General features: G+C 36.8%; 1 protein-coding gene across 2 annotated transcripts in view; it reads right to left on the reverse strand.

The window, feature by feature from the left end:
• Nucleotides 1–796: 796 nt before the first annotated feature.
• The window catches only part of LOC110111639 (anaphase-promoting complex subunit 1), a 177,681-nt gene continuing 156,513 nt past the window's right edge, over nt 797–21,964 (reverse strand). For both annotated transcript variants that reach the window (XM_020843595.2, XM_028693179.1), the window contains 6 exons: nt 18,772–18,835; nt 18,555–18,694; nt 18,317–18,474; nt 2,440–2,518; nt 2,260–2,358; nt 797–1,657 (listed from right to left, as the gene is read on the reverse strand). In XM_020843595.2, the coding sequence (XP_020699254.1) occupies nt 1,262–1,657; nt 2,260–2,358; nt 2,440–2,518; nt 18,317–18,474; nt 18,555–18,694; nt 18,772–18,835 (936 nt within the window). In that variant the 3' untranslated portion in view covers nt 797–1,261. The remainder of the gene's footprint in view (nt 1,658–2,259; nt 2,359–2,439; nt 2,519–18,316; nt 18,475–18,554; nt 18,695–18,771; nt 18,836–21,964) is intronic.

The following is a 21,964-nucleotide window of genomic DNA, read 5'->3' on the forward strand; positions in this document are numbered from 1 at the left end:
TAGCCGCCATCGCCAGCCAAGGTGCATGCCACACCCATGAACTTCCCCCAACCATCCGCTCCTCTTGAGATGAAGCATAAAGCTGTTGAGGAGCCCCTTGTTTGTGAGGACAAGGATGAATCCTCCCTTGGAGCTTGAAACCTTGTCACCTGGAGAAGGAAAGACAAACCGAAGACTAATAAAGACCAAGGCACTCGTCAACAAGCCGAGCCTCCTATGCAATTCTCAGTCGAGAAGTTACAACAAATGGAAGAAACTTCTAATAGGATCATGACCTTTCACAAGCAACAATCAAGAGTGTCCAAGTCTCGCTTGTACAAAGAGCTCATCTAACTTGGGCCTTTAGCCACTTGCCCTAGGAAGAGGAAGAAGACTTCTACAGATTCCACGGGCAGGGAACCTAGTCCCCTCAAATGCTTAATGAACGACCTCTTTTCATTTGTTTGTATTAGGTATTGTTGCATAATACAAACCAATGAATGAGTCATCCTCACTTGAGGGGCTCTTCCTTTTTGTTTCATTTTGTTTGTACCTTTTCTACTGCTTGGTATGAAATACTTCTCAAGCTGCTAACCCTTCCCCTTTTATTTTTTATCTTTGGGAAGTGGTAGTCTTTCCCTTTCAAGCTTTTTATTTTCCATATTTATTTATTTTCTTATTAATAAAAAATGGTTTCTACCCAAAAAAAATATAACTAATACCTATCTACAAATATGAACACATTGATCATATAAAAACACAACAAAGCATATCAAATGAAGCAAAACAATATAAGATAATGAGAACAACAAAAAAAGGATCAGAATAATATTGAAATTAAATTAATAAAAAATATAATAGTACTAACCTCAAAATGATTATTAAAAAGTCGAGAGCATCGCTGTAAAGCTTTACCACTAACAGGTAACATAAACTCTGGTATAACAAGAAACAAAGATGCTATAATGGTTGATCTACTGATCAATGCCTAATAGTACTAAAAAAAAAAAAAAAAACCCTAGTTCAGCGGCTCAATAACATGAAACCGAGTAAACCAAGACGTGGCTATAATGGTTGATTATGATGACCAAGCAAATGGAAAGAAATATATTTTCTTCATTGCCGCATGTTCTTGCACCCTATATAATGTCAAACGTTCCAATAGCCACGATTCAGTGATAGTCAAGATTAGAAGCAGCAACGTTCAGCTGTCCAGACAGACCAAATGCAGATCACGGTGATTCAAAATTCTGTCCCTGCACCACTCACGGTCGATTTATTTTCAGCCACTTGATAGCAGGAGCTCATCAATTTCAGAAATTGCTCTGATATGAGTATCAGGCAACAATAATCGAAGCAGAGGAACCATGGATGAGGAGGTTGGAACCTTTGCCTTGATCTTCTGCACTGCTTCCTTGACTACATGAGGTGGTGGTACAGAATACCATTGAAGATACCAACAAAATAGAATGGCTTCCCGTTGAGGAAACCCAGACAGGTTATGAGTCCAATTATCCAAGTTTATATAGTTGATCAAACAATCTTTCAACCCTAAGGAACTTTTAAGAATTTCTTCTACATGCTTCTTGATTGATTCCAAAAAAGTAGACTGTATTATGCCTCCTCGTGGACTAGACAGTCTTCCACTGTTCGAAGCTTCATTATAGGCTAATGCAAGCTGCAGCATGAAGAGAAAATGTATTATTCTAGATGGCTTAGCAATTTTATCACCCTTTCCACAAGACATTTCAGATGGTTAAAGCTATTGATAGCGTTAACATCGAGGGGAGCAAAGAATCATTGAAAAAATCAATGATAACCAAAAGCCTTTAAAGGATAACAAAATAGCAGAAGAAATAAACAAAGGGGCCTAAGGGGTATACTCTTTGATTTCTATCCTGTAAGTCTGAAACAGCAATCTTAGCGAATGGAGTTGAAACATTTCTCCATTATCCAACATAGATTTAATATCCATAATTGACTTTGTACCCTTCATATATCTATTATAACTGATCCTATGCTGATCTTATATATGTACAAATCTTGAACCCACGTAATACAAATAACAGAATGATTTCGAAACTTAAATAAAGAAATAATAAAATCAGCTAGGAGATTGTCACTTTTCAGGTATGCTTTCCATATACAAGTTGCATGATTTGGTTGCGCTCATGCAAGTTACAATATATTATTAATGAGATGATTCCACTGACGTGTTTAGGATTAGCTTATCTTATTTATTCTGTTAGTATGGGTAAGAATGAAAAATAAAATTCCTACCTTCAAACTGTGTAGAAAAGATAAGTCATGAAAAACAACGCAGCCACTTTTCACCTGCTCCCACATCGATGCAACTGTTGTGTACAGTGAGAGGTAAATCTGCATATCATGTAAGGTTGGCTATTTCAATATTTTGCTCAGAGAATACATATAAGGAATCTTCTCACGCTTGTTTCATACCCGCAGAAGAGCTGGCCTATCATTGCTGATACATTCAAAAATTACTTGCAAGCAGAACTCCTGGAAACTGACATCGTCTCTGAAAGATGAAGAATATAAGGACTCTTACAATTATAACCATCAAAATATACTTAGATTTCAAAATAAATCTCAATAAGACAATCCAAAATCAAACTAAATTTGGTTTCATCTGTAAATTTGCACTCCAATTTAAGTAGTCATAATTTCTATAAAATAAATCATATGGAAGCATTCAAAAAGATTTGAGCATCCAACAAAAATTATCATTTTGCATCAATACTAGGTTATTTAGTATCTTTGACCAGTAAATCTTGAGAAATTTTGACTTAAGATACTCTTTATAATGATGTCTAGCCCATTTTTGTTTTTTATTTGTTTAAATTAATTTAAAGACAACACGGTACATCTGCAATGATATTTTGAAGAGATCAATTTAGATCTTCATTACTCCGTAACAGCTCCAGCTCTAGTTTGTCAAATTCAATATCCTCTTCAGTTACAGATGAAGTATATAAGATCATATGATAGCAAAGATACAAACCATGATGTGCAGCAGAAGATTTACCCCGTATTTCTTTGCCTTAGGGGCTGGCATTCACGAACTCCTCTTCATTTAACTACATAGTAGCTACAAAGGGACTCACTAAGCCAAACATGAATATGGGGACATAAATACTTGAAAAAGTGCTCATAAAGTTATATGACTAACATTGATTCCACGAAACCACCAAATTCCAAGAACTTCCAACTTGCTAAACCAAATGGTCTAATAACTAGCAAAAGCTGCTTAATAATAATAATAATAATAATCGGCAGTATCAGATCAATTGAACTGACGAGTTAGTTTTGCTCATTACAAAGGAATGGAGAGAGCAAGGGCAAAAGGTCGATATAGGAAAACTGAGGGATAAACAAAGTGGTTGAAAGAAAGAAAAAAAAAAGTGGCCGAAGGAGAGACCGGAGAGATCAAGCGAGTGTGAGATAAGTCAAGCACAAGATTGAGTGATCATGTAGAGTGAGTGTTCACATGAGTGACCAGGTAAGTAAAGGCCGAGGCAAGTGAGCAAACAAGACTATCAAAGAGCAAGCAAAATAGGTTTTCACACAACTATGCCAGGGGTGGATGGATCAATTGAATAGCATAGTCGAATTGAGAATGAGAAAAGAGATGGGTGATTCAATATCAAAAACTAGAATTTCTCTTTTTTCTTTTAATTTAAATTTAAACGGTCAAATTTAATCTAGATTCTTATTTGTTCAAACATATAAATCTAGAACAAATTTCTATTCATCAAAGAAGTGTTATATATTTTTAGGATTATTTGGTTTGAAGGAGAGTAAAAGAAATGATTTTACAACTTGCAATAAAGAAAAGGTAAGTGATATTTAAGATGTTTAGCATGCTAAATATTCTAGGGTTATTGTTTTATTTTACAACTTTTAGATTTAAGAAGAATGTAAGCAAATAAATTAATATGAGTGTTTTATACATTATTGTATAGTATACATGACACATAGGTTATGAATGGAAGAGTTAAAAAAAGATAAGCAAACATTAAAGTCTAGTTGAAGACTTGATCTTCTAAAAATTAAATTAGGTGCTTATATCCCATCTTATAGTAATTACAGTCATTCTCCTAAGTTTGAACATTGAATGATATATCCTTTTTGATGCAGGACTACGAAAATGAAATATATATTTTTTTTAAACTCATATGAACTTGCTCAACTTATGATTAGAATAATTCTAGAACAAAACTACTAGCGAATTCAAACAATGCGTCAAAACAATTAGTGGTTATCCACTTAGGCTAAATCACATGATAAGCGCTTTGAAAACTTCCAAAAGAAATAGAAAACAACACAATGAATAGTAGTAGCTTTAATTTCAAAATAATCCCCAGTCTAACAATAAGAATTACTAAACATAGAGGTGCACTCAAATCCTACGTTTACTAATCTTAAGCAAGAGCAATGCGAAGGAGTCCGTCGTGACTGCAATCAAATCAAGAGGAGTTAGACTAAAAGGAATAAGATGCAAGTAGGGAGAGAAACCTTCGTCAAGGGGTAGTGGAGATCCTCCACTCAATGCCTTCGAAGTGTTCGTCAATAGCCTCTACCAAATAGATCAACGTAAACTCCAAGTAATCCTCGATGGTGAGATCAACCCTTGGATTCACGTCGAAGAAAGTAGATTGTAGGATGTCGACGAAGCCGTCTTCGGCCCAAGTTATGCCGTAATCAGTTGCCGGATCCGCCATTCATGGATGAGTGAAGATAGCAGCTTCTTAACACTTGGTAGGGCTCTCGAGTTCAAGTGAAGAGAAAGAAATTTCTCTTGCAATTGAAGGGAGGAAGAGCCAAAAAAGGGAAATCTGAAATAAAATTTCAAATTTAGTTTGAAAGTTAGAGAGCTATTGAGAGAGGAGAGAATTGGAGAAGAAGAGGGGCGAGTATGGGGAAGGGGGGCCGGCGGCAAGATGGAGGGAAAGGGTTTAATTTTGTTTCAAAAAGTCAAGGGGTCACTTTGGAAACAATTTTAAACAAAGAGAGAGAAATTTCGGCTAAGGAGATGGAGGGGAAAATTAGAAAATATTTCTAAGGAGGTTTAGAGGGGAATTAGGAAACCAATCCCCAAATTCTCTCTATGGGGGCCAGCGGCATGCATGGATTAAGGGGAAATTAATGTAGTGTATTATTGTTCCTAGAATTGGGGATTGAGTTTAGGAAATATTTATTTAAGATCCTTTTGAATTTTAATTTTCAAATAGATCTAAATAAATACTTTCCTAAAATAAAAAAGTTAAATTAGGAAAGTTTTTGAAATCAATTCAGATTTTTTTGAATTTCAAAATCTATCCCATTTTATCTAAGGCCCAATTAGGAAACACAAGATGAGAGGGGTTAGGGATGAACAAGCCGGCGGCTAGGGGTGTGTAGCCGGCGGCTAGGGGTGTGTAGCCGGCGGCAATGCTTAAGTGAGGGTTCTAGCCGTGGGTTTGGGAGGGGAGGAAGGGGCTCGGGTGGGGCTTTGGCCGTGGGGATTGGGGGAGGAGGAAGGGGTTCGGGTGAGGGGAGTAAAGGTGGCCGAAGGTGGTGGTGAGGGAAGAGAGGAGGACTAAGAGCCACCGGTGGTGACTGTTGGGTACGACGGGTGGCCTCTCCTAGGCTCCACCAAGATCTCTAGCTCTTTCTCTCAAGCTCTCGCATAAGCTCTAAGAAAACAATAGTAAGAAAAATTCTCATAATCATTCATTAACCATGAAATAATAAGCAAAGGGCTATATATAGCCAAGTACAATAGACTCAAAGAAATAAAAGACCAAATTGCCCTTTCGGCTCACACATGACACTTCCCACTAAAAGGGTACAAACGGAAGAACAAACATGACACAAAGCAAATAGAAAATACATAAATAAAAAAATAACAGAAATGACTTAGAAATACAAAGACTCGATCGTGGCCGTAGATCGGCGGCCACGCCTCTGATAAACCTTCCACGAGCTGATGTCCCCATCTCTTTTATATACACAATTGATGATTTTATTAACACATCTTTTCCAGAAAAAAATGATTAAATGAACAATCTCTTAACTTGTCTAAATATCTTCATATTGCTATAAATGTTTGAGAAAATTTCATCTAATTTCAATATCATGAACTGCCATTCTTAAGAGCATATGTAAGATAATATAAACATGAATATATGATAAAGAAATGCATGCATATGCTGAATGTAGTTCACCTCCTTATAGTACTAATTAGGGATGCTAATGTACCTAAATAAAAAACAGTTTCCTATTAGCAAGTTTAGAAAATATATGAAAATGAAAGCACATTAAGTGGTACAATATAGATGATGCTCCAATAATGAGCATATTCAATTAAAAAATAAGATATGATATTTTATGATAAACTTTATTTTCAAATATCAGGTTAACAAATAATAAATGTTCTAATCTATTTTTAATAGATAACAAATGTTCATGTTTAAAGTTCTTATCACAATGAAATGTTTATACTTATTTGTGGTGACATGTATCCAAAATTTATCTCTATGCTTAAAATTGTTTTAGAATAAAATTACAATTAACCACTACGTTGTATGACTCATCCTATTATGTGATATTCCTTTTTAAGGAAATACTCATTTGAGTTAGATTGGTGAAAAAAAGGAATTTGTATATAGCAGAATAAGTGCTGTCGAGAATATAGATATTATCATAATTATATGTATTAGTTTGTAACTTATTTTAACTGTATTTTTTATAAATGAATATGATAGAAATCATTTATATTATAATTTGAATACGAACATTTTTGTATTGTTTAGTGGCTTTTTGATTTGGAAAAAACATTAATAGTGAAAAATTTATAATGTTTATACCAACGAATTAAACTACCATATGATTGTCTGTTCCTGCTTTGACATTCAAAGCTCTTGGCCTGTGTCATGACAAAAGAGGTATTGAAGAAAATGTAAATTAAAAAATAATACTCATGATAAAAGAGTTACTAGAATTATCAATGCATTGTGGCATTATATAATTAGAAGATTTGTTAGATATATGAAGTATGATAAACTTCCCTTAAATTTTCAAGACTTTCGTATCTCAAGCCTATATACTTTGGTCAAGACAACACAGATGGGAATGACATGAAAGCTAGGACAAATGATCTGCAAATTAGGAGGGATAAGAAGTAAATAGTAACTCTGCTGTATTAGTGCCACTATGAACGCTTTTACCCATATAATGGAAATAGTAAACATAAATTCAAAATTCTCAATCACAAGCTAGTGGAAGTGGGAAAGATATAATTGATAAATAATTGATAAATAATTGAATTTGTTCCAAGATATGAGGCTGCCCCTCTTTTCTGGAACATGAGGATCAATTGAAGGCAATAACTTAGTTGATGCAAATTGAGAAGATTATTGATAGTATGTTCTTCCTTGGGAGAGATAAAATTTGCTATTTTTGCTTTTGAGAGTGAAGAGAAGATATGATGACAAGGGAAGTTGTTTTGGGATGGTTTTTGAAGACTTTCCGTGAGTGGTTTCTGCCTCTTTTTACAAGAAGGCAGATACAAGGCAAATTCATTTAATTGATGCTAGAAGATCAATCCATTTTGCAAGAATTTACCATGCTTTTGATATATGCACCACAGTTAATTCCAAACATAGAAGAAAAGTTTCACTGATTCTTATATGAATTAAAGTGATGAGATAACCTACAGTTTTCTTGGGAATTGATAACTACCCTGTGTTGGCGAAACGAGCTAGACTAGCGGAGAAGAATCTTAAAGCTACCCAAAGAACAATATCAGAAAGGAATAAAACAGAAGAAAAAAAATGTGCGCATGTCTCTCAATTTGGGAACTCTAGTTGAAAGAAATCTAAACAAAAGCAATAGTTCGAGAAATACTAATTTAAAAAGTTGTGAAGAATGAAGAGAGAACAACTTTCTGAAATTAAGACTTGCTTTTGGTATCATTAGCCCAAACATATTGTGAAGAATTGTAATACTCTTAGACATAGATCTTCAACAAAAGTAAAAGTAAATGTTGTATCATCTCAAAAAAATTATGCCAGAGAAAAAATATAGAATCAACTATATTAATTCTAAATTAGAATCAAATTTGACAAAATATTTGACTTCAAGCGTATGATAATATATGATAGTAAAGTGATTAAATGATAAATACTTTTTTCTCTATTATTAAATAAATTAAAATATTCATATTTAAAACTCTTGCTAGTTTCTTTTAAAAGATCAAGTCATTAAATGATAAATACTTTTTTCTCTATTATTAAACAAATTAAAAATATTCATATTTGAAGCTCTTATCAAAATAAAATGTTAATACTTGTTTGTGATGATCGGTATACACATTATTTATGTTTTGAAATTCTATAGCACAAAACAATAATTAACCACCCAGTTATTGTATGACTCATACTATTAGTTGATATTCATTTTTCAAAAAAGTTGCAATCAAGTTAAATGGGTGAAATAAGGGAATTTGTATTTAACAGAAAAGGAGCAATTGAGGATAGGAATTACAAGAAAATGTGTTAGTTTATACCTTATTTTATCTACATTGTTTGCAAATGTATAAGACAGAAATTATTTATATTATAATTTGGATATAAATAAAGCTGTATTTTTTAGTTGCTCTTTGCTTTTGGAAAATATTACTAATAGCAAGAAATTAAACTACCATATGATCGTTTACTCTATATCCTTGATATTCCAAGCTCTTAGACTGGGTCGTGGCATTACCGTTTTGAGATTTGAACCAAAATAAAAAGTCTAAATAATCTTCTGCTTGCACATGGTAAATATCGTTTAGCACGTACCTCGTCACAGTACTCCATGAAATAATTTTCCTTTAAAGCAACAGAAAAATGTTCATTCAGTGGACAACTGTGGGATAAGAGTGTAAAGTAGGCCTCTAATGAAACATTAATAGTGATACCAAATATAATAACAACACAAAATATTTATCCAAATAAACCCTTCCATAACTGAGTAACATTTACTTCTATCACAAAAATCTAGGAAACCCAAAACAAACCATAACCAGAGGGATGGCTTCCCTAAGAGTTCACCACACTGCATAAATCATGACTTGCAAGTAAGACTAACTAGAACAATTTCACCACAACCATGCAATGTTTTAAGCTCTTTTTTTTTTGGGTATTGTTTTGTTTCATAATAATGCACTAATAAAGTCTCAATCTGCAATACTAATGGTAAAATTGGAAAAGACAAAATGGTATGATATCTAAGAAGATGGTGGCAGAGGAGGGAGAGGATAAGCTTCAAGATGAGAAATCATTGACAAGATTAGCAATAGCAGATCAGGATGATGATAGGAAATACTTGAGTTCGCAAGTACCCCTAAGGGAAATACTGTTCGCAAGCAAACCTATCACTAATTGGAGAAAATCAGCGAGAATAAAGAAAAATTTGGGCGAAACTAGCCCCAAAACGGGGGCAAAACAGGCCCAAAAAAGCCCGAAAAAAAAGGATAAAAAAAAAAAAAAAAAAAAAAAAAAACGGAAGCAAGATACAAATGATCCTCAATTCGAGAGGAGGATCGTCCCTCCCAAATCTCTAGACAAGAGAGTCTAGAGCCCAAACACCAAGAAACCCTAATTTCCAATCAAACAAAACATAATCTCCCCTAATCCCTCTCATCCCACTTAATACAAGATCTTTCCTAATTTAATTTCCCTCCCAATCCCTAGCCGCCCACTCCGTTTGAATATTTGATTTGTTTGAAAAATTGGAGCCCGCCACTTTGGGTGGACAAGGAAGAGGAGGCGGACTCCTTCCGCCTCCTATAGACCAAATGATCAACACTACCTTAGTCCAATCTTCTTTCTAGCGAACCCCCAACAGCTCAAGGGGTTCCAGAATCACCTCTAGATCCTCCGTAAGTGTCGCTGGTAACTCGGGGTTGGCTGTATAGTCTCCAATAGCCTTCAACTGTGATACATGAAAAATCGGGTGTATAATCACCATTGATGTTAGTTTTAGCTAACAAGCAACTGCTTCGATCTTCTCTAGCACTTCATAAGGCCCAAAGTACCTTGAAGCCAGCTTCTCATTCCTCATGTTGGTGACTGTCTTCTGTCTATATGGTCGGAGCTTCAAAAACACTCTCTCCCCCACTTCAAATTGGATGCCCCTCCTATGCCTATCAGCTTGTTTCTTCATAATTTGTTGAGCCCTCAGCAGATGTCTCTTTAGCTCTTCTAACACTCTATCCCTCTCCTCCAAGTACTCAACTGAGGAAACTGGAGTACTGCTACTCCCAAAGTGCACCAAGTGGGGAGGATCCCTTCTATACAACACCTTGAATGGAGTCATCTGAAAAACAGAGTGAAAAGAGGTGTTGTACCAATACTCGGCCCATGATAGCCACTTAGCCTAGAGCTTGGGTGTCTCAAATACGAAACATCTCAGTTAAATCTCCAAGCTCCTGTTCACTACTTCCGTTTGGCCATTCGTCTGTGAGTGGTAAGCTGTGCTCCTCTTCAAAATTGTCCCCTGCAGCCTGAACAACTCTCTCCAAAAATGGCTGCGGAATACCTTGTCTCTGTCTGATACGACCGCCTCAAGTACTCTATGTAATCTGACCACCTCCCTGATGAAGGCTGAAGCCACTGTCACTGCTGTATAAGGGTGTCAGAGGGGAATGAAATGTGCATAGTTGCTCAATCTGTCCATCACCACCAAAATCATCGTGAACCCCTCTAAACGAGGCAACCCATCTATAAAATCCATAGAGATCTCCTCCCACACTCTTCCCGGTAGAGCTAACGGGTGTAGTAATCCTCATGGTGACATAACCAGGTACTTATTCCTTTGGAAGATCTCACATTTGGTTACCATCTCTATATCTTTATGCATCCCCTTACAATATAGTTCCGCAGCTACCCTCCTGTATGTCTTCTATACGCCTGAATTGCCCCCCATAGCGCTTCCATGAAACTCCTGGAGTAAGTTTGGGATGTAGATCAAGGTCCGGGGCATTACAAATCTCCCCTGATGTAGCAGTTTGTCTCCCTCCAAGGAGTATCCTGGGTGGCTACCCTCTTCTTATAGTAAATCTAACCTGATCTTTTTCAAACCTTCATCTCTAGCACTTTTCTCTCTGACTGCCTCCCAGTCAAGCATCAAAAGAATAGATAGTGCCACTGTTTGCAGTTGCCCCATACATCTGGGCAAGGCATCTACCACCTTGTTCTCCACTCCTGGCCTATATTGAATCTCAAAATCGTACCCAAGCAACTTGGACAACCACCTTTGATGCTCCTCTATCACCATCCGCTATTCCAACAGGTATTTCAAGCTCCGTTGATTTGTCCTGACAATAAAATGTCTCCCAAGTAGGTAGGGGCGCCGCTTTTGGATGGCCAAAATGATGACCATTAATTATCTCTCATAATCTGACTTCAATCTGGCTCTAACAGTCAAAACATAACTGAAATAGGCAATGGGCCTACAATTCTGCATAAGCACTGCACCTAGCTCGTATCTAGACGCATCCGTCTCTATAATGATGGTCTGAGTGAAATCTGGCAAAGCAAGGATCGGTACCGTAGTCATCGCTTTCTTAAAGCTCTCAAATGCTGTTGTGGCCACCTTCCCCCATAGGAACCCGTCCTTCTTCAACTGCTAAGTGAGTGGCCATATTATGGTGCTATACCCCTTTACAAACCTTTTGTAGTACCCTGTCAGTCCAAAAAATCCCCTTAGCTCCTTCAAATTTTTCGGCACTGATCACTTTAACATTGCCTCAATTTTGGACTGATCTGCTGCCACTCCTTTTGATACGATATGGCCCAAGGACTCCACACTGACTTGTGCAAAGCAGCATTTCTTTAAGTTGGCCCTCAGCTGGTGCTCCTGCAGTAACTTTAAGATCCTTTTCAAATGCTCCTAGTGCTCTGTTCTATTGTAGACTAGAATGTCGTCAAATAATACCAATCAAACCGTCTGAAATAAGATTTGAAAACCTTATTCATAAGGGCCTGGAAAGTACCGGGAGCATTGGTGATGCCAAAAGGCATCACCAAAAACTCATAATGTCCATCATAAGTTCTAAAGGCCGTATGGGGAACATCCTCATTCTTCATCTGGATATTATGGTAACATGATTTCAAGTCTATCTTGCTGAAGATCACTGTTCCATTCAATTCATCCAGCAGCTCATCAATGATTGGTATAGAAAACTTGTCCGGTATAATTTTCTTGTTGAGTGCTCTATAGTCCACGCAGAAACGTCAACTGTCATCATTCTTTTTTCATCAATAGAACCGGACTAGAAAAGGGACTGATGTTGGGTTTCATTATTTCATGCTCCAGCATTTCTCTAATCAACTTTTCAATTTCATCCTTTTAAAATTGAGGGTAGCGATAAAGTCGTATAATGATGGGTGACATTCCCTCCCTCAATACGATGGCATGCTCATTCTCCCTCTACGGTGGAAATTCTTGAGGTGGCTGAAACACCTCTTAGAACTGCTGAATCAATGGCTGAATGGAGAGGGTATGCCCTCTCCCTCCAATCTCGCTCCCTCCAAACTATGCAACTCCACCAAATACCCTCCGACAGCCAACTGGATATCCTTCACCATCGTTTTAAGAGAAACCAGAGATTTGGAAAGTTCTGCATCACCACCTTCCTTCCATCTACCATCAACTCCATCGTGAGTGCTCCCCAATTTATTTTGGTATTTCCCAAAGTTTGCAGCCATTTCATCCCCAGGATGACATCTGTAATCCCAAGATCAAGTGGAATAAAATCTTTCTTCACCTAAATCCCATAGATTGACAGTCGCACTCCTCTGCAAATCCCCTGGCCTTTCTCCACCTTTCCCATACCCATCATCACCCCGTAACAGTCGGTATCCACCAATCTCACTCCCAATTGGTCGATGACCTAGATGGAAATGAAATTGTGAGTAGCCCCACTATCTATCAGCACCACCACCTCCCTGACTTCTATCCCCCCCTTCAACCTTATGGTAAGATTCGTAGTAAATCTTATCACTGAGTTCAGGGAAACCTCAGCCATATCCAAGTGTAGCTTCTCCTCCATATCCTCCTCTGTCTCCTCACCTCCCTCAGTTTCCTCGTCATCGTAGACGGCGAGAACCTGGAGAGTTCTGCCCTTGCACCAATGCCCTGCCATGTACGTTTTATCGCACCTGAAGCATAACCCTTTAGCCCTCTTCTCTTGCATCTCTTTCTCCGTCAGCCGCTTGAAATTTGCCCCGCTTCCTCCTCCTCCTATCTTCTCCTTGGTGGCCTCTCGACTCCCTCCTATTACAGGACCTTTAGGTACTAGATGGGTTGTCGTCATCCTATAATTTCCCCCTGTGTTGCTACTCCTGGCTTCCCTCTCAAAATTCCTCTGATTTTCCACCAGTTAGGCCAACTTCATGGCCTCCCCCAAGTCACGGGGAATCAAAACCTTCATTGTTTCTCGAATCTCCACCTTCAACCCCTTCATGAAATTCCCCAATAATACTGTATCTAAGAGTCGCTCCACCCTGCTGGATAGGTGCACAAATCTCTCTCGGTAGTTTGCTATTGATCCCTCCTTTGTCAGAGCAAAGAGCTGCTCATAGAAATCTCCTCCACGATCAATTTGAAAATATTCTATTATATAGTATTTTAATTCCCTCCAGTTCCTGATAGGCCTCCCTAATCTCTCCATTGAAACCACGAAAGGACTTTTCCTTCCAAGCAATCCGCTGTTGTGCTTCTCCTCCGTCAGCCCATTGACGACGAAGTATCGCTCTACCTTGTAAATTCACCCAAACATATCTTCTCCTTCGAATATGGGCATCTTCAACTTCCTCACCTTCTGGTCGCCACCATTTCCCCTAATTTTTTCATAATTTCCACTCTCCCAAGTGCTAAGTCCACCCCATGTTTCCCGATCTTCCCTTGCTCTGCCATAGCCCTAACCTTTTTCGAAATCCCTCCCTGCTAGGTGCTCTGATACCAATTTGATAGGAAATACTTGAGTTCGCAAGTAACCCTAAGGTAAATACTTGAGTTTGCAAGCAAACCTATCACTAATTGGAGAAAAAGCAAAATTTGGGTGAAATCAGTCCCAAAATGATGGATTGCAATAAGAAAAACAAAGAAAAATAAACGCATAAGCAAGATACAAATGATCCTCAATTCGAGAGGAGGATCACCTCTCCCAAATCTCTAGACAAGAGAGTCTAGAGCCCAAACACCAAGAAACCCTTCTTTCTTCAAAATCATCACCTCGGCGGCCATAGTATCCCTCCTGGAGTTCCTCATATCCACCACCTCTTTCTTTCCTCTGGAAAGGCTCCAGATGGAGTCTTCTTCCTTCTCCTTCCATGATTTTCACCTCATCTTCCTCCATACGAATTTCAGAATTCGTACTTTATCCTCCCCTCCCTTTTGCCACTAAAGCTGCCGTTTGATTTTGCATTTCTAACTTCTTGTTCATCATATCTCAGAGATCGGCGACTTGTCCCTCCATTGAAGAAATCATTTCCTCCACCATCATTTTGATTTGATCATATTCCTTTCAAGGTTTTCCTCCAAGGCATCCAATTTTTTGTAAGTCATCACATCCGAAGTTTGTAGATTCACAAAACCAGTATTTTGGGATAGGGGTTTAAACGAGTCGAGTCGAGTCGAGTTTTGACACTATCGAGCTCAGCTCGTCAGTCGGAAAGCGAGCTCGAACTCAGCTCGTCCCACTGTTAACGAGTTCGAGCCGGCTCGCGAGCCTCGACGGTCCGGGCAGCCGTCGAGCAGTCTTCCTCCTCGTCCATCCGCGTCATTCGCATGGAGCTCGCCATCACAGAAGGAGATTGAGTGTTTAAAATAATTTTTTTTCTTATGGGGAGAAGAGAGGAGCTGTCAGAAGTTTTTTTAATGAGATTTAAAAAAAAGGAAAAGCAAAATTCAACTTTTTGCCTTTCCCAAAAAAACAAAGCAGCTGTCACTCATTTTCATTGGATAGATTAAATTAAAATAATATTATATATTCTTTTATGGCAGGAAATGACAAAATAGTATCATTTTTTCATTGTTTTTGAAATTACCGCTTCTGGTTTTCGGAATTCCCGCCGGATGCCCCGCCATTGTCATATCGAATTGTCGCCTCTGATCATTTTAGTTTTTTTTTTGTAATTCAGATAATCAATCGAGCTCGGCTGACGAGCTCGCGAGCCAAGCTCACATCGAGCTCGAACTTGAGCTCGTTTAACAAACGAGCTCGAGTTTAAGCTCGAGCTAGTAGCTCGATAAGCTCGGCTCGCAAGCTCGTTATCGAGTCGAGCTCGAGCCAGCTCACGAGCCGGCTCGGCTCACTTACACCCCTATTTTGGGATAAAAAATAGCAACTTCTTTTATTCAACGAAAAAATGCTGCTGGAATTTGCCGAAAACACCCCTCCACAAGTCCCAAGACTTGCTCTGATACCAATTTGATAGGAAATAGTTGAGTTCGCAAGTAACCTTAAGGGAAATACTTGAGTTCGCAAGCAAACCTATTACTAATTGGAGAAAAACAGCGAGAATAAAGTAAAATCTAGACGAAATCAGCTCCAAAATGATGGATTGCAATAAGAGAAACAAAGCAAAAGAAACATAGAAGCAAGATACAAATGATCATCAATTTGAGAGGAGAATCGTCTCTCCCAAATCTCTAGACAAGAAAGTCTAGAGCCCAAAGACCAAGAAACCATAATTTCCAATCAAACAAAACATAATATCCCCTAATCCCTCTCATCCTCCTTAATACAAGATCTTTTTTAATTTAATCCCCCCCCACCAAATCCATAGCCGTCCACTCCGTTTGAATATTTGATTTGTTTGGAAGATTGATTACTACTAAAATTACACTCCATATATTCCGTTTTAGATCTACTCAAGCGAAAACCTTTAGACTCTAAGGTTGACCTCCATAATTCAAGTTTACCTCCAACTCCCTCTCTAGTGTTATCAACAAGAAGAATATCATCAGCAAAAAACAAACACTAAGGTACATCCTCTTGCAAATGTCTAGTGAGAACATCCATGACTAAAGCAAAAAGATATGGGCTTAAGGCTAATCCTTGATGTAACCCAACCGAAATAGGGAAATACTTGGTCAATCCACCTTGTGTTTTGAACACAAGTAATAGCTCCTGCATACATATCTTTAAAAATTCATAACTAATTCCAAAAAATTTTAAATTGAGCAAACTCAAAGGCATTGGACTTCTTTCAAGATCTAATATTTATTAAAAATATCAAACTTTCAGAAATCACTAAAAATAAAATAAAAAATTAATTCTTTGGTCAATTGTAATTCAAAATTACACCTGAACTTTAAAAAATTATAACTTAATCTAGAAAATACTAAATCCAGCAAACTTAGTATTATTTTGTTCAACTTAGGGTCTATTATTGGTGAAAAATATTAAAACTCAATGATTCAATCAAAATTTAAAAGTCAAAATTAGACCCATTTATTTAATGAATTAAAATAATTCATAAAATCCAAAAAATCAACAAATGATCAAAACTTTAGTAAACATTAATCTAATCAGTTAAATCAAACAACCAACCCCAAAATACATAACAAACACTCTATTGATTAAATTTTAGGATGAACTAACTCGAGTTGTAGGGCTACGTGTCCTAAGGAGGACCGATTCTTCGAGCCAGTTCTAACAATGCCACGAACGAATTCAATAGAGTGCAAAATCATAAAATCAGCAGATCATTAAATTACTAACCGAAATTAAATCATTGATGCAATTACATCAACCTGATTTTTAGGATGGACTACCTCAAGCTATGGGGCTCCGTGTCCAAAGAAGGCCTGGTTCCTCGAGCCCATTGTGACAATGCCACGAACCGATTGATGTCAAACAAAAAATAATTAATCTAATAATTCAAAGTAGGAACTAATTAATTAAGAATCATTAATCCTTAATTTCAACCAATTAAATTAATTAAGCAACATTGGTTACTACTGTGTAACCCGGGTCTGCGAAGCTATTAACTTAGCCCTAAAGAAAGTGAAATAAACTTCACAGTCATGATGTAAAAAAAAGTAATAGTCACTCAACACTTCAAATTTATGCTAAAATGAGCATTAAAATTTTCATATCTAAACTCAAATTAAAAATCTCCTTTGACTTACAACAAATAAATTTAAACATTAGAAAACTTCAACAACTACCTAATATATGACATATCCAAGCCACAAAGCATGATGCACACACTTTAGATGGATTGTTAGGACAACCACTTCTGATTTTAAGCTAGGCCAGTGTTCTTTTCTTTTTCTGTTGTTTGTATGCCGAGGTTTTCCATGGATTTCATTGCATACTAGTTGTAATGAATTGATTGATATGAAACCTTATAATGTGCTAATTTTATCATGCTAATATGAATTGATGTGATGAACGAGAGATTTTCCTAGGTTAGAAATGATCTGTGAATGTTAACAGGATTTTCTACAGGCAGCCATCCTAACTTTATAATATCTCATCATCCATTTTCTTTTTAAAGTGTTCCATGAGATGTTCACAAACTAATATTTTCACCAATCAAATAACCAATCTAGCTATTTACCCAAGTAAAACCCTATAGACAACATGGCTGATAAGCAAGATGGAATTAAGATATAACAACCCAATTCGTTTTTCATTCACCAACTGTCCAACAACTCAAAACTAGTTAACAATTAATCCAACACTAAATATATTAATACCTAACTTTGCGCTCATAGAGAAGAAATTTGGAATATCAACCCGTTATGATGACATGCATTTCAATAGTTTGAACATCAAGTCAGTCTTCTTTAAATCAGGCATTATCACTCAACAGGAAACGTTTAACATTAAGATAAAGGGGATATCGCAGTCAGTCATTATCAGACCTCACTCAATCACTTAAAAAGGACAAAATATCATAGTAAATGCCATATTAAAGGTGGGAACTGCTAGAAACTAAAAGCTATGAGAAGATATTGTCGTATGTTGTGTTTCTAGCGCAACATATTAGGGACCAATGCTCATTTCATATGGTGTACCCAAATGAACTAAAAAGTAAGGTTCCCCTCAGGATATAATGCTATTCGTAGTCCACCAAGGTCACCAGCCTAAGAATTTAGGTTTGTTCGTTTACAAGCTTAAACAGACAAATGATATTAGTGACTATGATATAAAAAGTGGCAGAACAAAGAATTGCAATAAAAACCTCAGTAAACAGAAAAAGAAAGATTCCAAGGGAAGTTGAGACACTGACTGCTGTCGCAGAAAAAAGTTATGATGGTGGAGAGCACTTGCCCATTATTCCAAGAGGACTCACAGCAAACTTGAGCAAAAGCTATCAAACTTGGATCAGCTGAAAAGGTGCCAACCAATTGATCAACTCCACTAGAGCCCCGCTTGCATTCATCCCTGAATCTACTGGAAGAATTGCTCAAGCTTGGTTTATCAAGGACCTAGAATTAGAGAACAAAATGCAATTTCTGTATCATGGCATGTGTAGGAATGGAAAAGAAAAGTGAGCAAGTAAACAAACCTTGTGCATTGCCCGTGAGAGCAGAGACTGGCACCCAATCGGATCATCCACATATGAACAAAATCCAACCTTTCGTTTTACATAAAGGAGGCCACCATTAAGAGGATCACTCTTGACCACATATTTCAGCCAGCTTTTATCTTCAAAAAGAATATATATATATTAGCCGCAAGTCAAAGAAGTTTTTATAATTTAAGAAGGATCTTTATCTAAATACCTTCAGGTAAAAGGTCTATAACTTGAGGCCAATATCTAGGCCCACAAACTCGAACATTCTTCAACTGCAAATAAATGAATTACACATTTAAGCATGCTTCATCCAGGCCGTTACATGTGGGAAAGAATCAAATTATTCTCTTCCATTAAAGGGGTACTGAATCATATTTTGTTGCCTAACTGACCACATATACTGTAAGTCACTGTGTTTAACTTGCATGCAACTCCTTCAACAGCTACGTTAAAGCACCCTTGCTAACCTAAACCTTAAATAATGCTTCCACCAATGAGAACCAACACTTTAAAAAAGCCTTTTGCATTCATATTAGATGTGTTGGATGACACGCCTCAAACAGACCCTAACATGGTTGGATCATGCATTGACATGGATGGATTGTCAGTTCAATAAATTTCTGGCTCAGGTTGGGCAATCAACCCATCTGGAATTTATTGGATTCAATTTGTGAGGCATTGATGTTGTTGGCTCAAGAAAAATGTCACGAATGCATGAATCCCGTTTTGCAGCTGTAGGATTCAATTTCCCTTAAGTCAGATTGTAATTAACCAGATTTCCCCTGAGTGTGTCAGGGTTTGTTTAGATCTGGGGTCCTTACTTCCTATGAGCGCAAGCACTCATAGTTAATTATCCCTCTTACTATGTAAGAGAGAACTCTAGATTAAGGATGAATGAATTTTAGATATTTTTAATCTCAATAGTTAGTAAAAATGGAGGTAAACCCGATCAAGATCCCATGGTTCCGTCGTCCCGGGTATACCGTAGTTTTCAGTCTACCAACACTAACAATCATTGATCGTAGTGTCCACGGAATCTGATTAGCAGCCATGGGTTGTCTCCTCTCAGGAACCCCGATTAGACTGAAATGGTTAGATTTTAATTTTAATTTAATTTGAGTTGGGGCTTACTACTTCCTTAGAAGTTGCCCGTTAATTTGTTTAGTTTGGGGCTTACGGCTTCAATTAGGAGTTGCCCAGATAATTTGTTTAGTTTGGGGCTTACGGCTCCAATTAGGAGTTGCCCGGATAGTTTGTTTAGTTTGGGGCTTACGGCTCCAATTAGAAGTTGCCCGGAGATTTAAATCTAGATTGGGATTTATGACTTTCGTAGAAAGTAACCCAAGTATTTGATTTAAATTGGGACTTATGACTTTCGTAGAAAGTAGCCCGAAGGTGGGCCTTACAACCTAACCCTGTAGGCTAGGATGTCCGTTGGTTTGAATTAGATTATTTAGATTTTAGGATCATTACAATTTATTTAGAAATTTTCCTAAAATGTTGGGGCTTACGACTTCAATTAGAAGTTGCCCAATAACGGGTCTTACGGCTTAGCACTTTAAGCTAAGTGGCCCGAGTTGTGGGTCTTACAACCAAGTCCTATAAACTAGGATGCCCAAATGAGGGGTCTAGGGTTGCATTATCACCTAAACATTTCTCTCAAAGGTCGGACTTACGGCTTCTATTAGAAGTGGCCGGAGGTTTTAATTGGGGGTTAGGAGTTAGGTCAATTTTTTACCTAAAATTTCCCCCTAAGATCGGGCTTACGACTTTCCTACGATAGTTGCCGGGGGTTTTAATTGGGTTTAGGGGTTAGGTCAATTTCTACCTAAAACTTTTTCCTAAGCTCGGACTTACGACTTTCCTACGAAAGTTGCCGGGTAGTGGGTCTTACAACCAAGTTCTTATAAACAATGCTGTCCAAAGGTTTGAATTTGATTGTTTGAGTAGATAATATTTGTTTGATACAAGATAATCGTGTTTGTTTTTTTTTTTAGTTGTTCTATGCTTGTGACCTTTTTCCTACCACAATAGTTCACTTCTTTACCCGTCTTTTCAGCACTGTTACACTACTGGGTTTTTTTTGTACTCAATTTTTCTTGTTTTTCAGTACTCTGTTCTACCTGCAGTTGCTTAGTTTTTTTGGCATTCATTTAATTCATTTATGATGTACTGACTTTCCACTTGTTTGTTTGTAGGTGTTCATAGCCAGTAGTTGCGGCAGTCAGGACTCACAGTTGCAGAGGATATAGCCCAAAGATAGTTGCAAGAACTCGTACAAGAAGGGCTTTGGAGAACTTGTACAAGAGTTTAATTTGAGTGTGTATAGAGTTTCAATTTGTGTTGTTGGAGAGTTTAAGAATTTGAGATCAATTTGTATAAGGGATGGGGAGTTTGAGAGTTTAAGATAGCTTTTATTTGAGAGAGCTTGTACAGTTGTTTGGAGATTTCTGAGTTTTTGTACATGGTTGGGTTGTATGTATCAAATAGTGGAAAAATATTCTTTCCCCTCTCTTCTTCTTTTTCTTTTCGATTTATTACATTTTTTTAACAAGTAATTCAATTTTGATTAATTAATTTAATTAACCAAAAGATTTTTAAATTTTTTTTTATAATAGCTCTCAAAATTTTAAAACTCTCGAACATTTAAAAATTATTGTATTTGAATTTTTCATTAAAAAAAGTCATCGTGTTTTAAAATTTGAATTTTCCTTTAATCAATCACAAATTAATTCAAAATTAACTTTGATAATTAAAAATTTTAATTGATTAATCAAAATATTTAAATTTAATTGATTTATAATTATTCCAAAAAAAGTTCTGTAATTTTCTCGAAATTTGGCAGCTCCCGACGTCTCCTCCCCACCGAGGGGAGAAATCGGAGAGGCACTGCTGTAATTCTTCCTACCGCGACCTAAGGTTGACGCAAGGGTCTTTGATTTCAAACCATCTCACCAGGATCTAAGATCAACTGCGTGAGGTCTTCAATTCTTAAAACCATCTGCCCGGATTAAAAATCAACAGCGCAGGTCTTCAATTTCAAAAACCATACCGCCCAGATTAAGATCGATGGCGCGGGTCTTCAACACCTGTTTGAAATTTTTCATTTCCTTCTTTTATTTTTATTTATTATTATTTTATAATCATAATATTATATAAATAAAAAATATATATATCATGCTATATATTTATTATAATATAATACAACAATATTATATTATAATATTATTCGTTATATTAATATAATATATATAGTATTATATTATATTGTTATATTATACTGTAATAAATAATATACTTTTGTATATTATTATATATATTATATAATATATATAATAACATATCAATATACAGAGATGGAGGAGAGGTAGGTATACAGTCAACAGATGTGTTCAAACATG

Source organism: Dendrobium catenatum, unplaced genomic scaffold, assembly GCF_001605985.2.
Source record: "Dendrobium catenatum unplaced genomic scaffold, ASM160598v2 fragScaff_scaffold_231, whole genome shotgun sequence".
In the NCBI taxonomy this organism is placed as follows: domain Eukaryota; kingdom Viridiplantae; phylum Streptophyta; class Magnoliopsida; order Asparagales; family Orchidaceae; genus Dendrobium; species Dendrobium catenatum.